Here is a 14,198-nt window from a genome sequence, read left to right as displayed (position 1 = left end):
TCCTTCACGCGACATGTAGCACTACGTCCTCGGAAAAGTAAATGTATAAATTCGTCGCATCACCTTTGTCTAACATTCCTGGAGATGCAATGTTGATGTCGCGACGATAGTTATAGCGCGAGAACAAAATGACGACACAGAGACAAGAAGGACACGAAGGAGTCTCTGTGTCGCTTTGTTCTCATTCTATAACTATCGTCATGCCATAACAACTAGCCCAAGCTGCCACACTTCTAAGTTAATTTCGCGCTTATGCAAACGAGTATAAGTATTAGTCAAAGAGTCACTACGTTAGCTGACAACCTGTAGGACAGAGTGCTTTAAAAACGCCTAACTACTTTTGACTTCATTAGCAGTGGTTAGCGCATAGAAATGTAAGAAGATGTTGCAAACATCCACTCTAGGACCGAACGTTACATTGATATTGCGAGTTTCTTAATTTTTGAGGGCATGTGCAAAGTTTACTTGACCGATTATTCCACGTTGTCTATTGCAGAGCTACGTTCCGAGAGCAGCACCTCAGCCGCAATATCAGCCGCAATTCCGACCACCGGTGCAGCCACCGCAATTCCGGCCGCCAGTGCAGCCGCAGCAATACCAGCCACCAGCACAGCCGCAACAATACCAGCCGCCTCCACAGCAGCAGCCACAGCCTAAGGCACAAGCTCTGGAGCAGCCCCAGTCTCAGTCCACATCACAGTCATCTGCAAGCTCCACTAAGACGGAGGAGGCGAAGCTGCCTGTATTCCAAGCTGCCCCCCTGCACTATGTGAGCATTGGCGCCAAGCTGGAGGGAGACTACAAGTTCGGTTACGACACTGGAAAGGGCTCCGACAAGACTGGCAGCTTCCGCGAGGAGACCAGGCTTCCCGACGGTACGGTGAAGGGCTCCTACGGTTTCATCGACGCATCCGGTCGTCAGAGGATCATCAAGTACACCGCGGGCAAGGACGGTTTCAAAGCCGAAGGCGACATCTACCAAGAAGGAGCGCCGAAGGACACTATCCCCGAACACATACAGCAGACAGTGTCAGCCTCTTCCTCAGCACCGGCCCCATCTGTCCCGGCTCCCGCTCCCGCCCCTGCTCCCTCTCCGGCTCCAGCCGCTTCCAGCCCCGAAACCAAGTACAAACCTCCAAGCTACACCGACGCACCCCCAAGAACACCTGCCCAGTACCGACCTCCAGTGTATCCTCAGTTCCAACCTGCTGCTCCTCCTTCCCAGCCCTCGCTTGGTGCATCCCATGTGCCTGTGCTGCGCCTGGCTGCAAACTTGCCCGTCGAGAACCTCGCCTTCCCAGACTACTTTAAGCACCACCTGACCGAGCAGAGGTCCGCAGCTGCTACGAGCCAGCCCGCGCCGACAGCTGTATCACCTTTCCAGGGACCTCCCTCGAGCGCCCCACAGTCGGCGCCCAGGCAACCTCCTACCTTTGGCTACGTACCATATGCGCCTAACGTCGTTCAGGCAAGACCAAGCCCGTATGCACCTTCATTCAACGCGAAGTCTCCCGCTCCCCAGCAGCCCTCCAGGCCTTTCGCGGGTCTCCAGCTTCCAGCTGCCACTTCTCAGCGAGCCAGTTACCCTACGTTCGCTCAGCAGCACGGCTATCCCCTCCCTCTTGTCAGGCCCGGTACCTACCCACCTGCAGCGGCTTCCAGGCCTGGTGGTTCACCGTTCGCCACCGCACCGACTGCCGCTGCTCCAGGAAAGCAATACGTTCCGGCCCAATACCTGCAGCAACAACAGGCCCAGCCTAAGGTCAGCATCGCCAATATATTTGCCCAGGAAGCCCAGAAAGCCGCCAACAAGCCTAACTTCGCCGACTTCCTCAAGCAGTTCATCCCACGGCCTCCACCGCAGCAGCAGTTCGCTCCTGCTGGTGGCGCTCCTGGTGCTGCAAGCACGCAACAGGGCTTCTCTCCATACGGATCACCTGCTATTACTACGCCAGCGTCTCAGAGGCCCCCTGTGTACCTTCCTCAACAGCCAGCCCAGCTCAGGGCCCCACCTAGCTTCACTCCTCAGCAAGGCAGTGGCGGTCAAGTCCCGCTCTACAACTCCTTCAGGCCTCCCCTGCAGCAGGCTCCTTCTTACGTTCCGAGAACGGCGCAGGCGGCACCTCAACTGCCCGTCTATCCGGTGCAGAGAGCCGGAGTGTATCCCGAGCAGCCACAGACGAAGTCACTCAAGAAGGATGATGAAGAAGAGAACGACGACGGCTCGTACAAGCCAGAACTGTACGACCACGGCCTGTACGACCCCAAGAAGTACGAAGAACCGTACCTGAAGAAGAAGACCTCTTCATCATCAGCATCGCCAGCGAACGCTGTACCGAGTCTACCGCAACAGTTCTACCAGCCTAGTGGTCAAGGCGCACCGTCGCAAGGACAAGCCCCGCAGCAGCTTTACCAGCCCAGTGGTCAAGGCGCACCAGCGCAAGGGCAAGTTGAGGAAAAGGCGCTGCCTTTGTTTGACGCATCACTCCTGTCGTACAACATCGGCACGGGATAAAGTCGTCACCGGCATCTCCCATGATGGGCGTCCGGAAATGCTCCGTTCTCATCCCGTGCTATAGCTCTCATCACGCTCGGCATTCAACTCCCATGATTTCTTGCGCAGCAGTGACTCTGTCCTGTGCTCACGTTGTTATCAAGTGCTGCGACGCACGTGTAGCGAATAGTGATTCTAGCGCGTGTTCTACGCGCCATTCCGTAAGCTTTACAAGCATCGCGTCCACTGGTAGTCACAACCCGTACATTACACAACAACATTTTTTCTGTCTCTTTCAAGCTCGATAGGTCTATATCAACTGAAATGCTTTCTTGTTTGATTTGCCAAAGTTTCGTTTCTTCTAAGATCACCTCACTAGGGAACAAACAGCCGTGCCTTCAATATCACAGAAATCAGAAAAGCGACTGAAAAATATGAGATAAACAGGCCTCTAGGAATGCAAATCAAACAAAGTAGGATTAATAAGTCAATGTTACTGGCACTATATCAGCCATAATTCGCAGTTGTATTCCTGGACAATAATCCTATAGCGGTGTAACGTGGGCATTCTGGAGTGGAAAAAAATGCACTGCATTTCAAGGACGCTGTATGTTCTTTGATAGTTATATATTCTGATGATTTCGTCATAAATTATTTGGGCATAATGTTATCAGGCAGAAAGAAACTGTACAATGCCGAGCATTAAAATGAGAATCAGCCCTCGCGATGTCACGAAGGAAACGGTGAATAGGTTTTTATGCATTAAAGGTTTACCTCACTTTGTTACTTCCACGTTCCTTCTCAGAATGATCGACGCGGTGAAGACGAGTATATTTAGCAAATTATGCTCTATTTGAGTCAATGCCATACCAAAAATATTTCAGAGACCAAAAACACCTCGCCACCTAATTCGCGTTATCGGTCGGATGCGAAACTACTCTTTTTTTAGCTTAAATACTAATCACGTGCTATAATCGGCTAGTTACTTATGCAGTTGTGGAAGAAACCGTCCGTGTTTTCATAGGCAGCGTTTTCACAATCTTCGAAGGAGCGGACACAGTTACACCGTACATTCTTGTATATAGCATTTTGATAGTTATCGCCAATTATTGACACTTCTTGTTGACCACGTTATGCGTATTCATACTCATGCTTCCACTAACCGTCTTCTCATTAGGGCAAGCTCACTATGTTGCATGTCGTTGCAAAATTCAGAGGCTTCACATCGAGGTCTGTGCGCTCAGGTAAGCTGCCATATAGTCACCGGTGGCGAGCTTAGCGGAGCGCAGAGGCTGTGTTGCAAGCTTATATCTACTTGCATTTTCTGGTTTAGATAACGTACAGTAATTGTCTTGTCATCTGAATACTTCCTTGTCCTAACTCATTTTCCAAACTCCTTATAACAATCCCACTTTTTCCCCACCTTCCCACTTACTATTGGCACGAAAGCCGGCGTTCTGCAAACAAGGCGAGTTTTCGCACCGAATATTGTGCTCAGGCCACTTCATAAATGAACCGTAGGCCAAATAACATCCAGTATCAAAAATTTGATGGACAAACAAACTACTTCCACACTGACAATGCAATGTTCATGGACAGTGCACAACGAAGTATTCACGCATATCTTGTTACGTTTTGTGCGCATATTTTATGTGTAATAAAGTGAGAGAGTGAAAGAGAACGATGACTTCAGTCTGCCTTACATGTTGTATTGTTTTCATTTCAGTTACCGACAGTTTTAGGAGAGCAGAACACACAGGACTGGGACACCATCCATTTTCACTGACACAACAGGAGTGAAAAAGAGCGAGAAAGCGAGGAGAGTAGTCCTGGACACAAATGGCTACTCCGATAAGAGCACCAGATGAAAACTCTCAAGACACGGAGGCGCAGAAGCGACAGAGAAACACATTTCCACAGAAAACGCTTCCCTCTGAAACGGCCAGCGGAACCACAGTCACCATCGATCGTCGCCGCACAGTGGACTTCACGTCATGTTACTGACATCACGCGCCCCGTGTGCGTGCAGATATCAAAGGCCATCTGTAGTAATTTTCTCGGCTGAACCCAAGCAATGTTGGTTGCTTTGGAAGAAAGCATCAGTCGACGTATGACATGGGCGTGGCCTCACTGAAGATGCACTGCTGAAGTGCTTTCTTGTTAATAAGACGCATCTAAACAAAGTTACGTTGTTCTGTTGCACTATGGGTTAACCTTATATGAAGCAAACAATGGAATAGAAAGTAATGAGAACTGGTACATTCTTTTCTTCAAAACAGCATTGTTATACAGTGAAATTTTGGAAATAGGTACAAATGATACAAGCGCGCCGGTAAAGCAAAGAAATGTTTCTATTTCCAAAACATTGCTAGAATATCTTTACTTCGTATGTGAAATTACAAATGCGATGGCCTTTGACATCTACATGAATCGCTTAATTACATGAACGTTATATGCCATGTGCGCCTCGTGTCAAACAAACCACTGGGATACGAAAGCATAGGAATCTTGAACAAGACGCATACGCCAAACTGCAAAAATGGGAACATTACTTCTAGCTTTCCCGACACTCTGTGATTTAAACAGCTGCAATTTTTGTTACGAACCACAGGTGCTCTATTTTGATTGGAGACCGAGATTTTTGAGCCTGTGATATCAAAACGTGCTCTCAGATTTTCTCAGTACTGACTTCGAATGGCTTGTTTAAGACAAACGCATTAATATGTAGGAGTCACGAATTATATGCCGTATGTTGCACTGTAAACAGCAGGGCTTTTAACTCTCTTTTTACGGTGGAACCTGTGGGAAGCCATGTTATAGACTTGCACCATACTGTGCAAGCGTAGCAAGTGTAACCTTCGCAATCACGTGCCGCCCTATTTTTCAACCTATGCCAGTTGCAAACGGGGGGGGGGGGGGGAAGGTGTTGTACATTTAACGGAGCGTTTTTCACACTGCTGCTTTCTTATTTTCTATCGAGATTGGCTGAAATGGCGAGCGATAGTATGTAAATCGTAAAAGTGATTTCCATGGAAGAACCTGGAACATGTATGGGAGGAACATTGCTGTATCAATTTATACAAACTGTTTCCAAGAGGCTAGTGATTAAAAGAATATGAAAAAGCTGAAGAAGGGCGAAATCGCAAAAAGAAGTCAGTTGTGCCGGAACGTGGCAATCAAGTAGGGTAAAAGCCTACTACACACATCAAGGAGAAAGCAGGCATCAAGCCATTTTCTGCTCCTTCCGGGTACGAAGGTGTCTTTGTTTCTTAAATTGAGCCTGTAATTCATACCCGCCCGGCACGTCAGCGCCTCAGGGCTGTACCGAGCGAATACAATCAACCATTATTCACCGGGGACACGTGATTTTGCATTTCACTCGGAGCATTCGCACGCTCCACTCGTTTCGGAAGCGTATATCTAAGTTACCTCTACCACTCGGCCACCCGGCCGCTAAATGCATACGGTAACGTTTTACGCGGCATGCGGGGGAGACGCCCTGCCGACGCTTTCTCGCTTCAGAGGCCACGCCGTCTTAATTGGCAGCCACCGTCATCGCAGTTCATAATAGATGCTCAATTTCGCGCGGCCTTTAAGCAAGAACAAAGTTATCGCCGGACATTGAAGCAGAACACGATTGAAATGCAGAGGCGTTTCTGCGTTCTGTGGTGCCTCGCGCAGCGAGCGGCTTCTCGGATCGTTCGAACGGTGGCGCGCCGATCGTTTCGGCCGAACGTGGGAACACCCTTGGGACAGGAATAATGCGCCGGCCGCGGGCGAGTGCTCTGGAAATGAATGCAAGGAACTAAAGTGTGTTCTGTATAGGAAAAAAACATAAAGAAAAGAGAGCCGTTAGGCATTCACGAGCATGGCGTGTCGGCCACGCCTCTGACCGTGCCTGGCCCCGGCATACAATGGAAAGCGCCGGTTCCGGAGTCCTTGAGGTGGCCGCATAACTGTGACGCCATTCGGTCAGTGTCGGACACTCAGGCAGCCATGAGCAGGGCTGTGTGTAAAGGAAACGTAGTGGTAAAAAAAGAAAAGAACAAGAAAAAAAGCGGAGGGACTTCTTGGGCGAGTTGGCGCATTCTTAACGTAGCTTATAGCGCTTGTGCTTCTCTCGTGTTTTTTCGCGCCATAAGCTACGTTCAAAATAGTGGCTGGTTGGCGGATTGTCGTGTAATTGTTTATAGTTTCCTCTTGCCTTGCCCTTTTGTCTTTTATAATTTTTCTGCACTCGGTTGATGTCCTTGTCGTAGCAACGAAGTCACCTGTCACGAAAGGAACGGAGGAAGGCAGATGGCAGAAAGAAGGAAGCATTCGCCATGCAGCGATCTGGCTGGGATCTTGCCGACACCCCTTCTGTGAAGGGTGAATGAAGTTGGTCCACGCAAGCCGGACGGATCCCGTTTCAGCACCGAATGAGCTTTCTGTTATTTCGTGCATATGTGGCGTATGTGTCCATCAGTACCGATGTTATTTGAATGTCGTTGCTTTTTTTTTACTTGCTTGTTAGGCGTCAAGAAGTATAGTATTATTTATGTGCGTGACGTGATTGTGCTGCTAGTTGGTAACACTGGCTTCTGCGCAACCATTATCAGTCATTGTTAAACAAAAATTTATTCAAGCCTAAACTGCCCTTGCGCGTATACTTACGTGTACAATTGCGCATTTGCTACAAGCATCTGTTGTTGAGTGCTTTCTGGAACTGCACTGTATCGTGCTAACGACTCAATGACAGTGTCGTAAGATATATACCCCAGCAAGCTAAATTTCTGACCAAAGTCACTCACTTCTGAGAGCAGTACATTGGTAATAAAGAAACAAATAGTCTCAGTGCCTGATGCTTTCGTTAGAAGCACTGATTCGTATGACATGATATGAAAAAAAGCCCGGCTCACCAAAATGTTATAAGAAGCATAAGGTAATTTCTAAAATGTTATCTTGTCTAGTTTTTGTGCATTTTCGTAACAGATACTAACGTTAGGCCTGAATTCCCCGTGTGAGCAACAAATTGGATTTAAAGTACATGGCAGCCACTTTTAAGTAAAACAATGATTCAAGAAGAAATTACAACGACTGGTATTGACATGTAACCAGAGCGCTGTTCAGTAAAATTTAATGTTGCAATTTTTTTCAGTTTTTACTGCACGGAGTAGATTTCACTTAGACCATAATATTAGATGTGGACTTGTCGGCTGATCTTCGACCTTTATGCTTACAATCGTGGGATGAATTAAGGGAAAGAAACTCTGGGAAGGCAACCAGGTCAATGTTTTTGAATCATCATGATGGTTTCAGAAAACCGAAAAGGACTTCCAATTTATTGGAGCGGCGCTACATGACTCGCTGGTTTTCACTGCTTACAGGGAATCAGCTCAAATTTAATACAATCTATTCAACTTCCTTAGACAGCTGCTTCTATTGCGGTCCTGGTTGCTAGTGCTAATAAGTGAAAAAAATATATGTATTGACATCTTTTAGTGCTTTATTGGCACACCGAATCAAAGCATAGCCATAAACAATTTCTTCAGTTGTGTACCTTCTATATCTGTTATGCTGTTTTCTTTCAGCCTAAACGTCGCGCCTGTTCTTTCTTCATATTCACTCATTGTGGGGGGTGGAGTGTATTTATTTCATGTAAATAAAGTATTTCCTTTCCACAACGTTTCTGCATAGTGTCTGTAGTTTTGTGCAATACGCAAATAGAGAAGGACCATAGTTACGAGGCTCTCGGCTAGAATTGGTGGTTGCAATATCCCTCTGTTTTGTATATTCTGGTTATAATTGCTTCATAAATTGAGTCTGTAGAAAGAACAGAAAGAACGTGAAAAGGAAATCACTACTTTCACTATAGGTTTGAAAAAAGAGGGTTTCGGTAACATAATCCAAAAGCTTGAGTAAATCTTGCTTCGGAGCTAACGATCTTACATGAAGTTTTCTGGGCCTCGCTCACCAGGTTCATCGTGGCTAATGTATATAACTGGGTCGGTGGGTATTTTGGTAGATCAATTCATATATATGACGAACTCATATTGAAGCCAAATGCAGTGTGTTGGAAAACCCCTTGTATAACTTCAGTGCGCTCACAGACCGTGTAGTAGCTGAGGTCGCACACCAGAGAAAGCAGATAAGTAAGATTGCGGGATGGGACAGTCCTCAAGAGCATTCTTTTCAAATGAAAAGAACAAATGGTAGAGAAGGAAAAATAGGAAGGTTAACCAGACCAGGAAAGACGATTTGCTGTCCTACAAGAGGGAACGAGAAGGGAAAGATTTAAAGAGGGAGAGAAAAGAATGGAGAGAGAGAGAAGAATAACACATAACAGAGCACACACACAAACATGCAATTAGTTATATGTTCATGACGCTCGCGTGGTACGAGACATAAAATCTTCATGCAGTTGGTATTATGGGCAATATTGAGAAAGAGACAATAAATGCAACAACCAAAATGAGGAAAAGGCCCATGAAACACTACAGTGGGTATCGTGTACAAAGGCTATGGGCCTGACGCAGAGATGTCAGATGCGACCGAGCTAACTAGCGAATAATCCTCGCGGAGGGAACCCAAAGGAAAAGATATGCAAATTTAACAATTGTTTTATTCTTAAAACTATTTTGTTATACCGAAAAACGTTACTCAAGTGCGAAGGACAGTTGAAAAAAAAAACACTTTACTTATTTTGCAAAGCGTAAATAAGTGCAGCTACAAAAAAAGATATATACGTATTCTTTAACGTTGTCTCCAGGGCAGTGTCCACTCGTTCAGTGCACGTTTGTCAAAGCACAATTCGCATTACTTTTTCATAATCCCATCCTACATTTGGCTTCAGCAGTCAGAAGGTCCAAGTAACAGAATAGCACGATATTGGTTAATGTGATGAACATTGAATAACTATATTCGCTGGAAAATGCAAATATTCCCGAAAAATCGCGACGAGTGTATCCAAAGTTGTACAAGTGACTGGGCTAAAAAAAAGAACCTCAAGTTCGCTTAAAAGCGAAATGCCCAACCGCGACCTGACGTGAGCTATTGAACAGATATATGCATGGAGTATATCGACAACTGAAGAGCCAGTGCCAAATTTCGTAAGCTTAATCAGAAGCAGTGGCTGGCTGATTACATGAAAAGGCTTGAAAAGGTCACATTATATAATTATAGGACCTCAGCCTGTTCTTGTTAAAAACACGCATACGAATAAGCGCTATGAAAGTGGCAATATTAGTGACTCTGTAGTCAGTGGAGAGAAATCCAAGTATCAGTGATTAGTAGTGTAGGATCTCTTTACACCGAAGGACAGTGTTGCGTGAAGCGAGCTCAAAATTTTTGAGTGTGACCCATAAAATAAAAATCAGGAAGCATTCTCACTGATAGGTTAGCTAGACTGACTCGGGTAAGGGAAGATCTCTAGCAGCCTACTGTGTGGGAACAAAAACAGAATTATTGGTATAGTTAAAAAAAAGAGGTTGAGGTTCTGACGGAGACCCTTCTGTGCGCACAAAGTAACACAATTATCAGTTATTAGTTAATATTATAGTTAGCTTTAAATATTATTTTAGATAATATCGTTATTATCAGCGAACATGACCTTACTTATTCAATATTGATGTAAATGCTGCGATACATATACTGCCGTGAGCTTTCATAATGGTACAGGCCCTCACGATGGGGAACCTTATAAAGTGGTAATTTTATCGTCTTTCGCGATTAGTAGTTAAGCAGAGACGCCATTTTCGAAAAAGGCCCTGATGAAATAGAGTTCTAAAGCTTAGTTTGGCATCTCGGGCAAAGAGTGACATTTCTTTTTTCGGCTGAAAAGCTCTTACAAATATCGGGTGACATTTTAGGTACGGGAGCCTGGAAATTCTCAAAATTTGTGAACGTTTCGTCGAAAAAGAAAACTTTTGATCGAAAAGAAAACTTCTTTTTGATGAAATAGCAGCACCTATCAGCCCACTTATCAGAATTTGTAGTCTTTCACGACTTCGCTTTCAGCCCATTCCTTCAGTAACTCCCGAAGTTTGAATAAATCGTTCCAATTGTGCGCTTGATGTATGCAGTAGTAGTAGTAGTAGTAGTAGTAGTAGTAGTAGTAGTAGTAGTAGTAGTAGTAGTAGTAGTAGTAGTAGTAGTAGTAGTAGTAGTAGTTAGCCACCTCTCGTTTAGTGCTGGGAATGCCCGCTGGATGGCGGTGCTTGTATATGACAAATTTATGATGAAAAGATGTGAGATGAAAGTACTTGGAGTGTTCTCTAGATGGACGGACGCAAGGACGGACGCTAGGACGGACGGAAGCAAGAATGAACGGACAGACGGAATCACGAACGGACTCAAGGACACTTCGCCCTACTGATCATCATTTCACTCGCGATTTTTTGCGAACTTCTACTTCAAACTTCATATAGGGTTAATGGAGGTATAGAGATGCCAAGAGGTGGGGTATGCTACTGATATTTCAAAAAACTGAGGGACATCCTCATTGAAAGTGTTAAAGAAAACGGCAGTTGTGTTGGTGTAACTGGGACTCAATATTTTATTTTTCCCATACATGAATGGAAAATACCTCCTAACTCCAATTCGAGGAACGCGGTTTCAAGCAAAGCATGCAGATTTTTATTTATGAAGCGATACATACGCAAAGTCGGCATTTGAAGGCTACGTTTGTACTGCAGCAACTCATCCCACAATGCAGCGGTCCTCATGCGAGAAACAAAATGCACAACGCTTCTGGGAACGCTCTTTCAGGCCAGGGTACGACTTTTTTAAGCGCGCGACTATTGATAGCCTTGTTCTTGAAGAATGCCCTATTCAGTGCGACTATAGACCCATTGCACCCTTGTAACTTTAATAAACAAAGGCTATCTGGCTTCGCGTTTGTGTAATATTAATAGTATAATATTAAAATAATTTATGTTAGTTTTCTGCAAATGGTTGGGACCGGAGGAGTAAAGTGAGGAATGCGCATTGACATACTTGCACTATATTTTTATTCTGTCAAAGAGGGTCAACCCAAATTGATGGAGTCTGCCCTTAAACAGATTTGTACAATATTTCTCTTTTACAAGAGGTAAGATAGGGGGACAAAAGCAAAGAAAGGCAGGAAGGTTAACCAGACATGCGTCCGGTTTGCAACCCTGCGCAGGCGGGTGGTAAGAGATAAGGGAATGAAATATATACTGACGGCTATGAGCAATAATTCCAGAATACAGTACCTATCCGTCCTCGTGTGCTCCATACTAACGCCTTTTAACTGAATAGTTGGTGTGGGTTAAGCCTCTTGAATTTCGAGCGTACTGCAGCGTAATTACTCGCTCATATGATTGACTTTGGCTTACCGTCATGACAGCAAGGGTAAAATTGAAGGATGAAAATTTTTGTTGTGAGGTACCACAAAATGCTGCACAAATAGCAAGCTGGGTCCCCAAGCTGCTTTGGTTTTCTGTTTTAGGGTCCGGATAGAGAGCTGCAAAACTGAAAAAAGAAAAAGACAAATAAAACAACATTCAAGTGGGCTCGAGAGACCACAGAAAGGGAAATAAAAAACACTTAAGAAAAAAACAGCTAATCAGGAAACGCCGTTTTTAGACGTAAATGAATTGAGAGAATTTTGAAGCAAGCAGGGAAAACAGAAAATTGTACTGTAATCGTACGGCCTACAGTGCAAGCTTTTGTCAGAGTCCTCCGTCGTCACGATGCGTCATGGTAGTCCCGGTCAGTCATAGAAACTTGTATGCGCCCCAATGGGTAAATACCACTGCCTATCAAACGGGCATGCATGCGTCGAAACGGTTAATCCCACTACTGTCCACTTGTCCACTAAAGATGAAGGCAACAAACAGCTAGCGAAACGCATAATTGGCTACTTCAGGGGAGTAGAATCTTTCCCTACATGCCACAGAAAGTGAGATTGTTCATGTTGGGAAGCAGAAGAATTTACGGCACACTGATTGATTGATATCTGGTGTTTAACGTCCCAATACCACCATATGATAATGAAAGATGCCGTAGTGGAGGGCTCCGGAAATTTTAACCACCTGGGGTTCTTAAAGTGCACCCAAATATAAGCATACGGGCCTACAACATTTCCGCCTCCTAATTTACCGCACATCCATAGTGTGAATGTGAGTATAGGCGAAGCGGTGGGATCGTTCGGTGTTAACCTAAATCATCCGTGACATTGACACTCTCGCAACTAAATGAGTGACAAAGCGGTGTCCAGTTATATAGAATCTTTACTGGTCATAAATGATATTTTGTGTTGAGTTGTGAATTTTATTTTGCCCCCATTATTACTCCTTCGTGGTACCGCATATAGCATGAAGTTGGAAAAGGTGAGGCCTGTGCATGTTCCTTCAGTGGTTGTTGGTTGTTTACAGAGACAAGAAGGGCATTGTGGAGCATATCGAGACGTCATATACTGCAAACACCAGTCGTTATCAATGATCATCATCTCCTTCATCATCAGCATCATCGCCATGACCTATAGTAGGTACCTTGCATGAGCTTTGCCGTGCAAGCTACCACTACATATATACGCGAACCTCCACCAGTGAATGTCACGTTATAACGTGAGAGAAAACTTTAACTGGAGGTCAGCAGAACGTCGGGACAGTTCGATCACTGGCTAACTAACTGGCCGTCCTCTTTCCCCCAGCTTATCTTCAGCGTATTTCGCATAGTGGCACAAACAAATCTTCCAGTAACGATACCACGCAGTACAAGCGATTATGCTCGTGGCAGTCAGCAGTTTATGTTTGAATCGCAGCACTTCGGATAACTAACTGCTGAACTAGTGGCTATTTACATCTTTGGTGAAATGCTCTCGCCTTTAGTCATTCAAAGAAAAACAAGAATGTTGTTTTCACACATGTGCGGCAACTTTCACTACCCATGGTTCAAGTTGGCCACTTTTGGCTAGTTTTTCGAATTTTGTATCTTTCATACATGGTTCTCTATTTAGCCAACTGCTGTTTGAGCTCTAAGTTGGAGGCAACTATTATTTTCTTTTTAGGAGCGAAGCTTCTTGCGCCGTGGGTCGTACGTCTCTAGTTTGTAGTAGTAGCCACCTTCTTCTTCCCTGACCCCATCCCCCTCCCTCACCTTACCCATTTTTGGCGTCATTAAAGTTGTTTCCTCCTCCTCCCCCACCTCTCGTTTAGACCTTATTATATCCACTGGATGGCGGTACTTGCATATGATAAATATATGATAAAAAGATGCCAGATCGAGCTACTTGGAGTGTTCACTATGTAGACGGACGGACGGATGAATGGATGGATGGACGGATGGATGAACAGACAGACAGACAGACAGACAGACAGACAGACAGACAGACAGACAGACAGACAGACAGACAGACAGACAGACAGACAGACAGACAGACAGACAGACAGACAGATAGATAGACGCACGAACAGACGGATGAACACAAGGGGGTCGCACGGACAGACGCATGGACGGACGGAAGCAAGAACTAATGGATGGACGGATGCACAGAACGACTGATGGACGCCTCGCCCCACTCATCATTATTCACTCCGTAGATATACTGTAACTTTTTATCCATTTTTATGGCGACATCATTTGATTACGGTTTGTTCGTCGCTATGTCCCGTAAGACGATCACATGTATCAATTTATTAATAAACAGTATATTTTCTTGGTGGTACTGAGTATGAACACATGCCCTTATGCTCTGAAG

The 14,198-nt window shown here is 45.2% G+C and overlaps 1 protein-coding gene across 3 annotated transcripts in view; it reads left to right on the top strand.

Annotated features, from left to right (window-relative positions):
• Positions 1 to 8,164, top strand: part of LOC119170753 (uncharacterized) — a 90,000-nt gene extending 81,836 nt beyond the window's left edge. For 2 of the 3 annotated variants that reach the window (XM_037422010.2, XM_075890326.1), the window contains exon 3: positions 497 to 4,175. In XM_037422010.2, coding sequence (XP_037277907.2) covers positions 497 to 2,515 — 2,019 coding nt within the window. In that variant the 3' untranslated portion in view covers positions 2,516 to 4,175. Of the gene's footprint in view, positions 1 to 496; positions 4,176 to 4,220 lie in introns of those variants that run through there. The other variant, XM_037422019.2, reaches the window with a different exon arrangement.
• Positions 8,165 to 14,198: the final 6,034 nt, after the last annotated feature.

Source organism: Rhipicephalus microplus, chromosome 3 (assembly GCF_043290135.1).
Source record: "Rhipicephalus microplus isolate Deutch F79 chromosome 3, USDA_Rmic, whole genome shotgun sequence".
NCBI classification, from domain to species: domain Eukaryota; kingdom Metazoa; phylum Arthropoda; class Arachnida; order Ixodida; family Ixodidae; genus Rhipicephalus; species Rhipicephalus microplus.
This window is presented reverse-complemented; position numbering and strand designations above follow the sequence as displayed.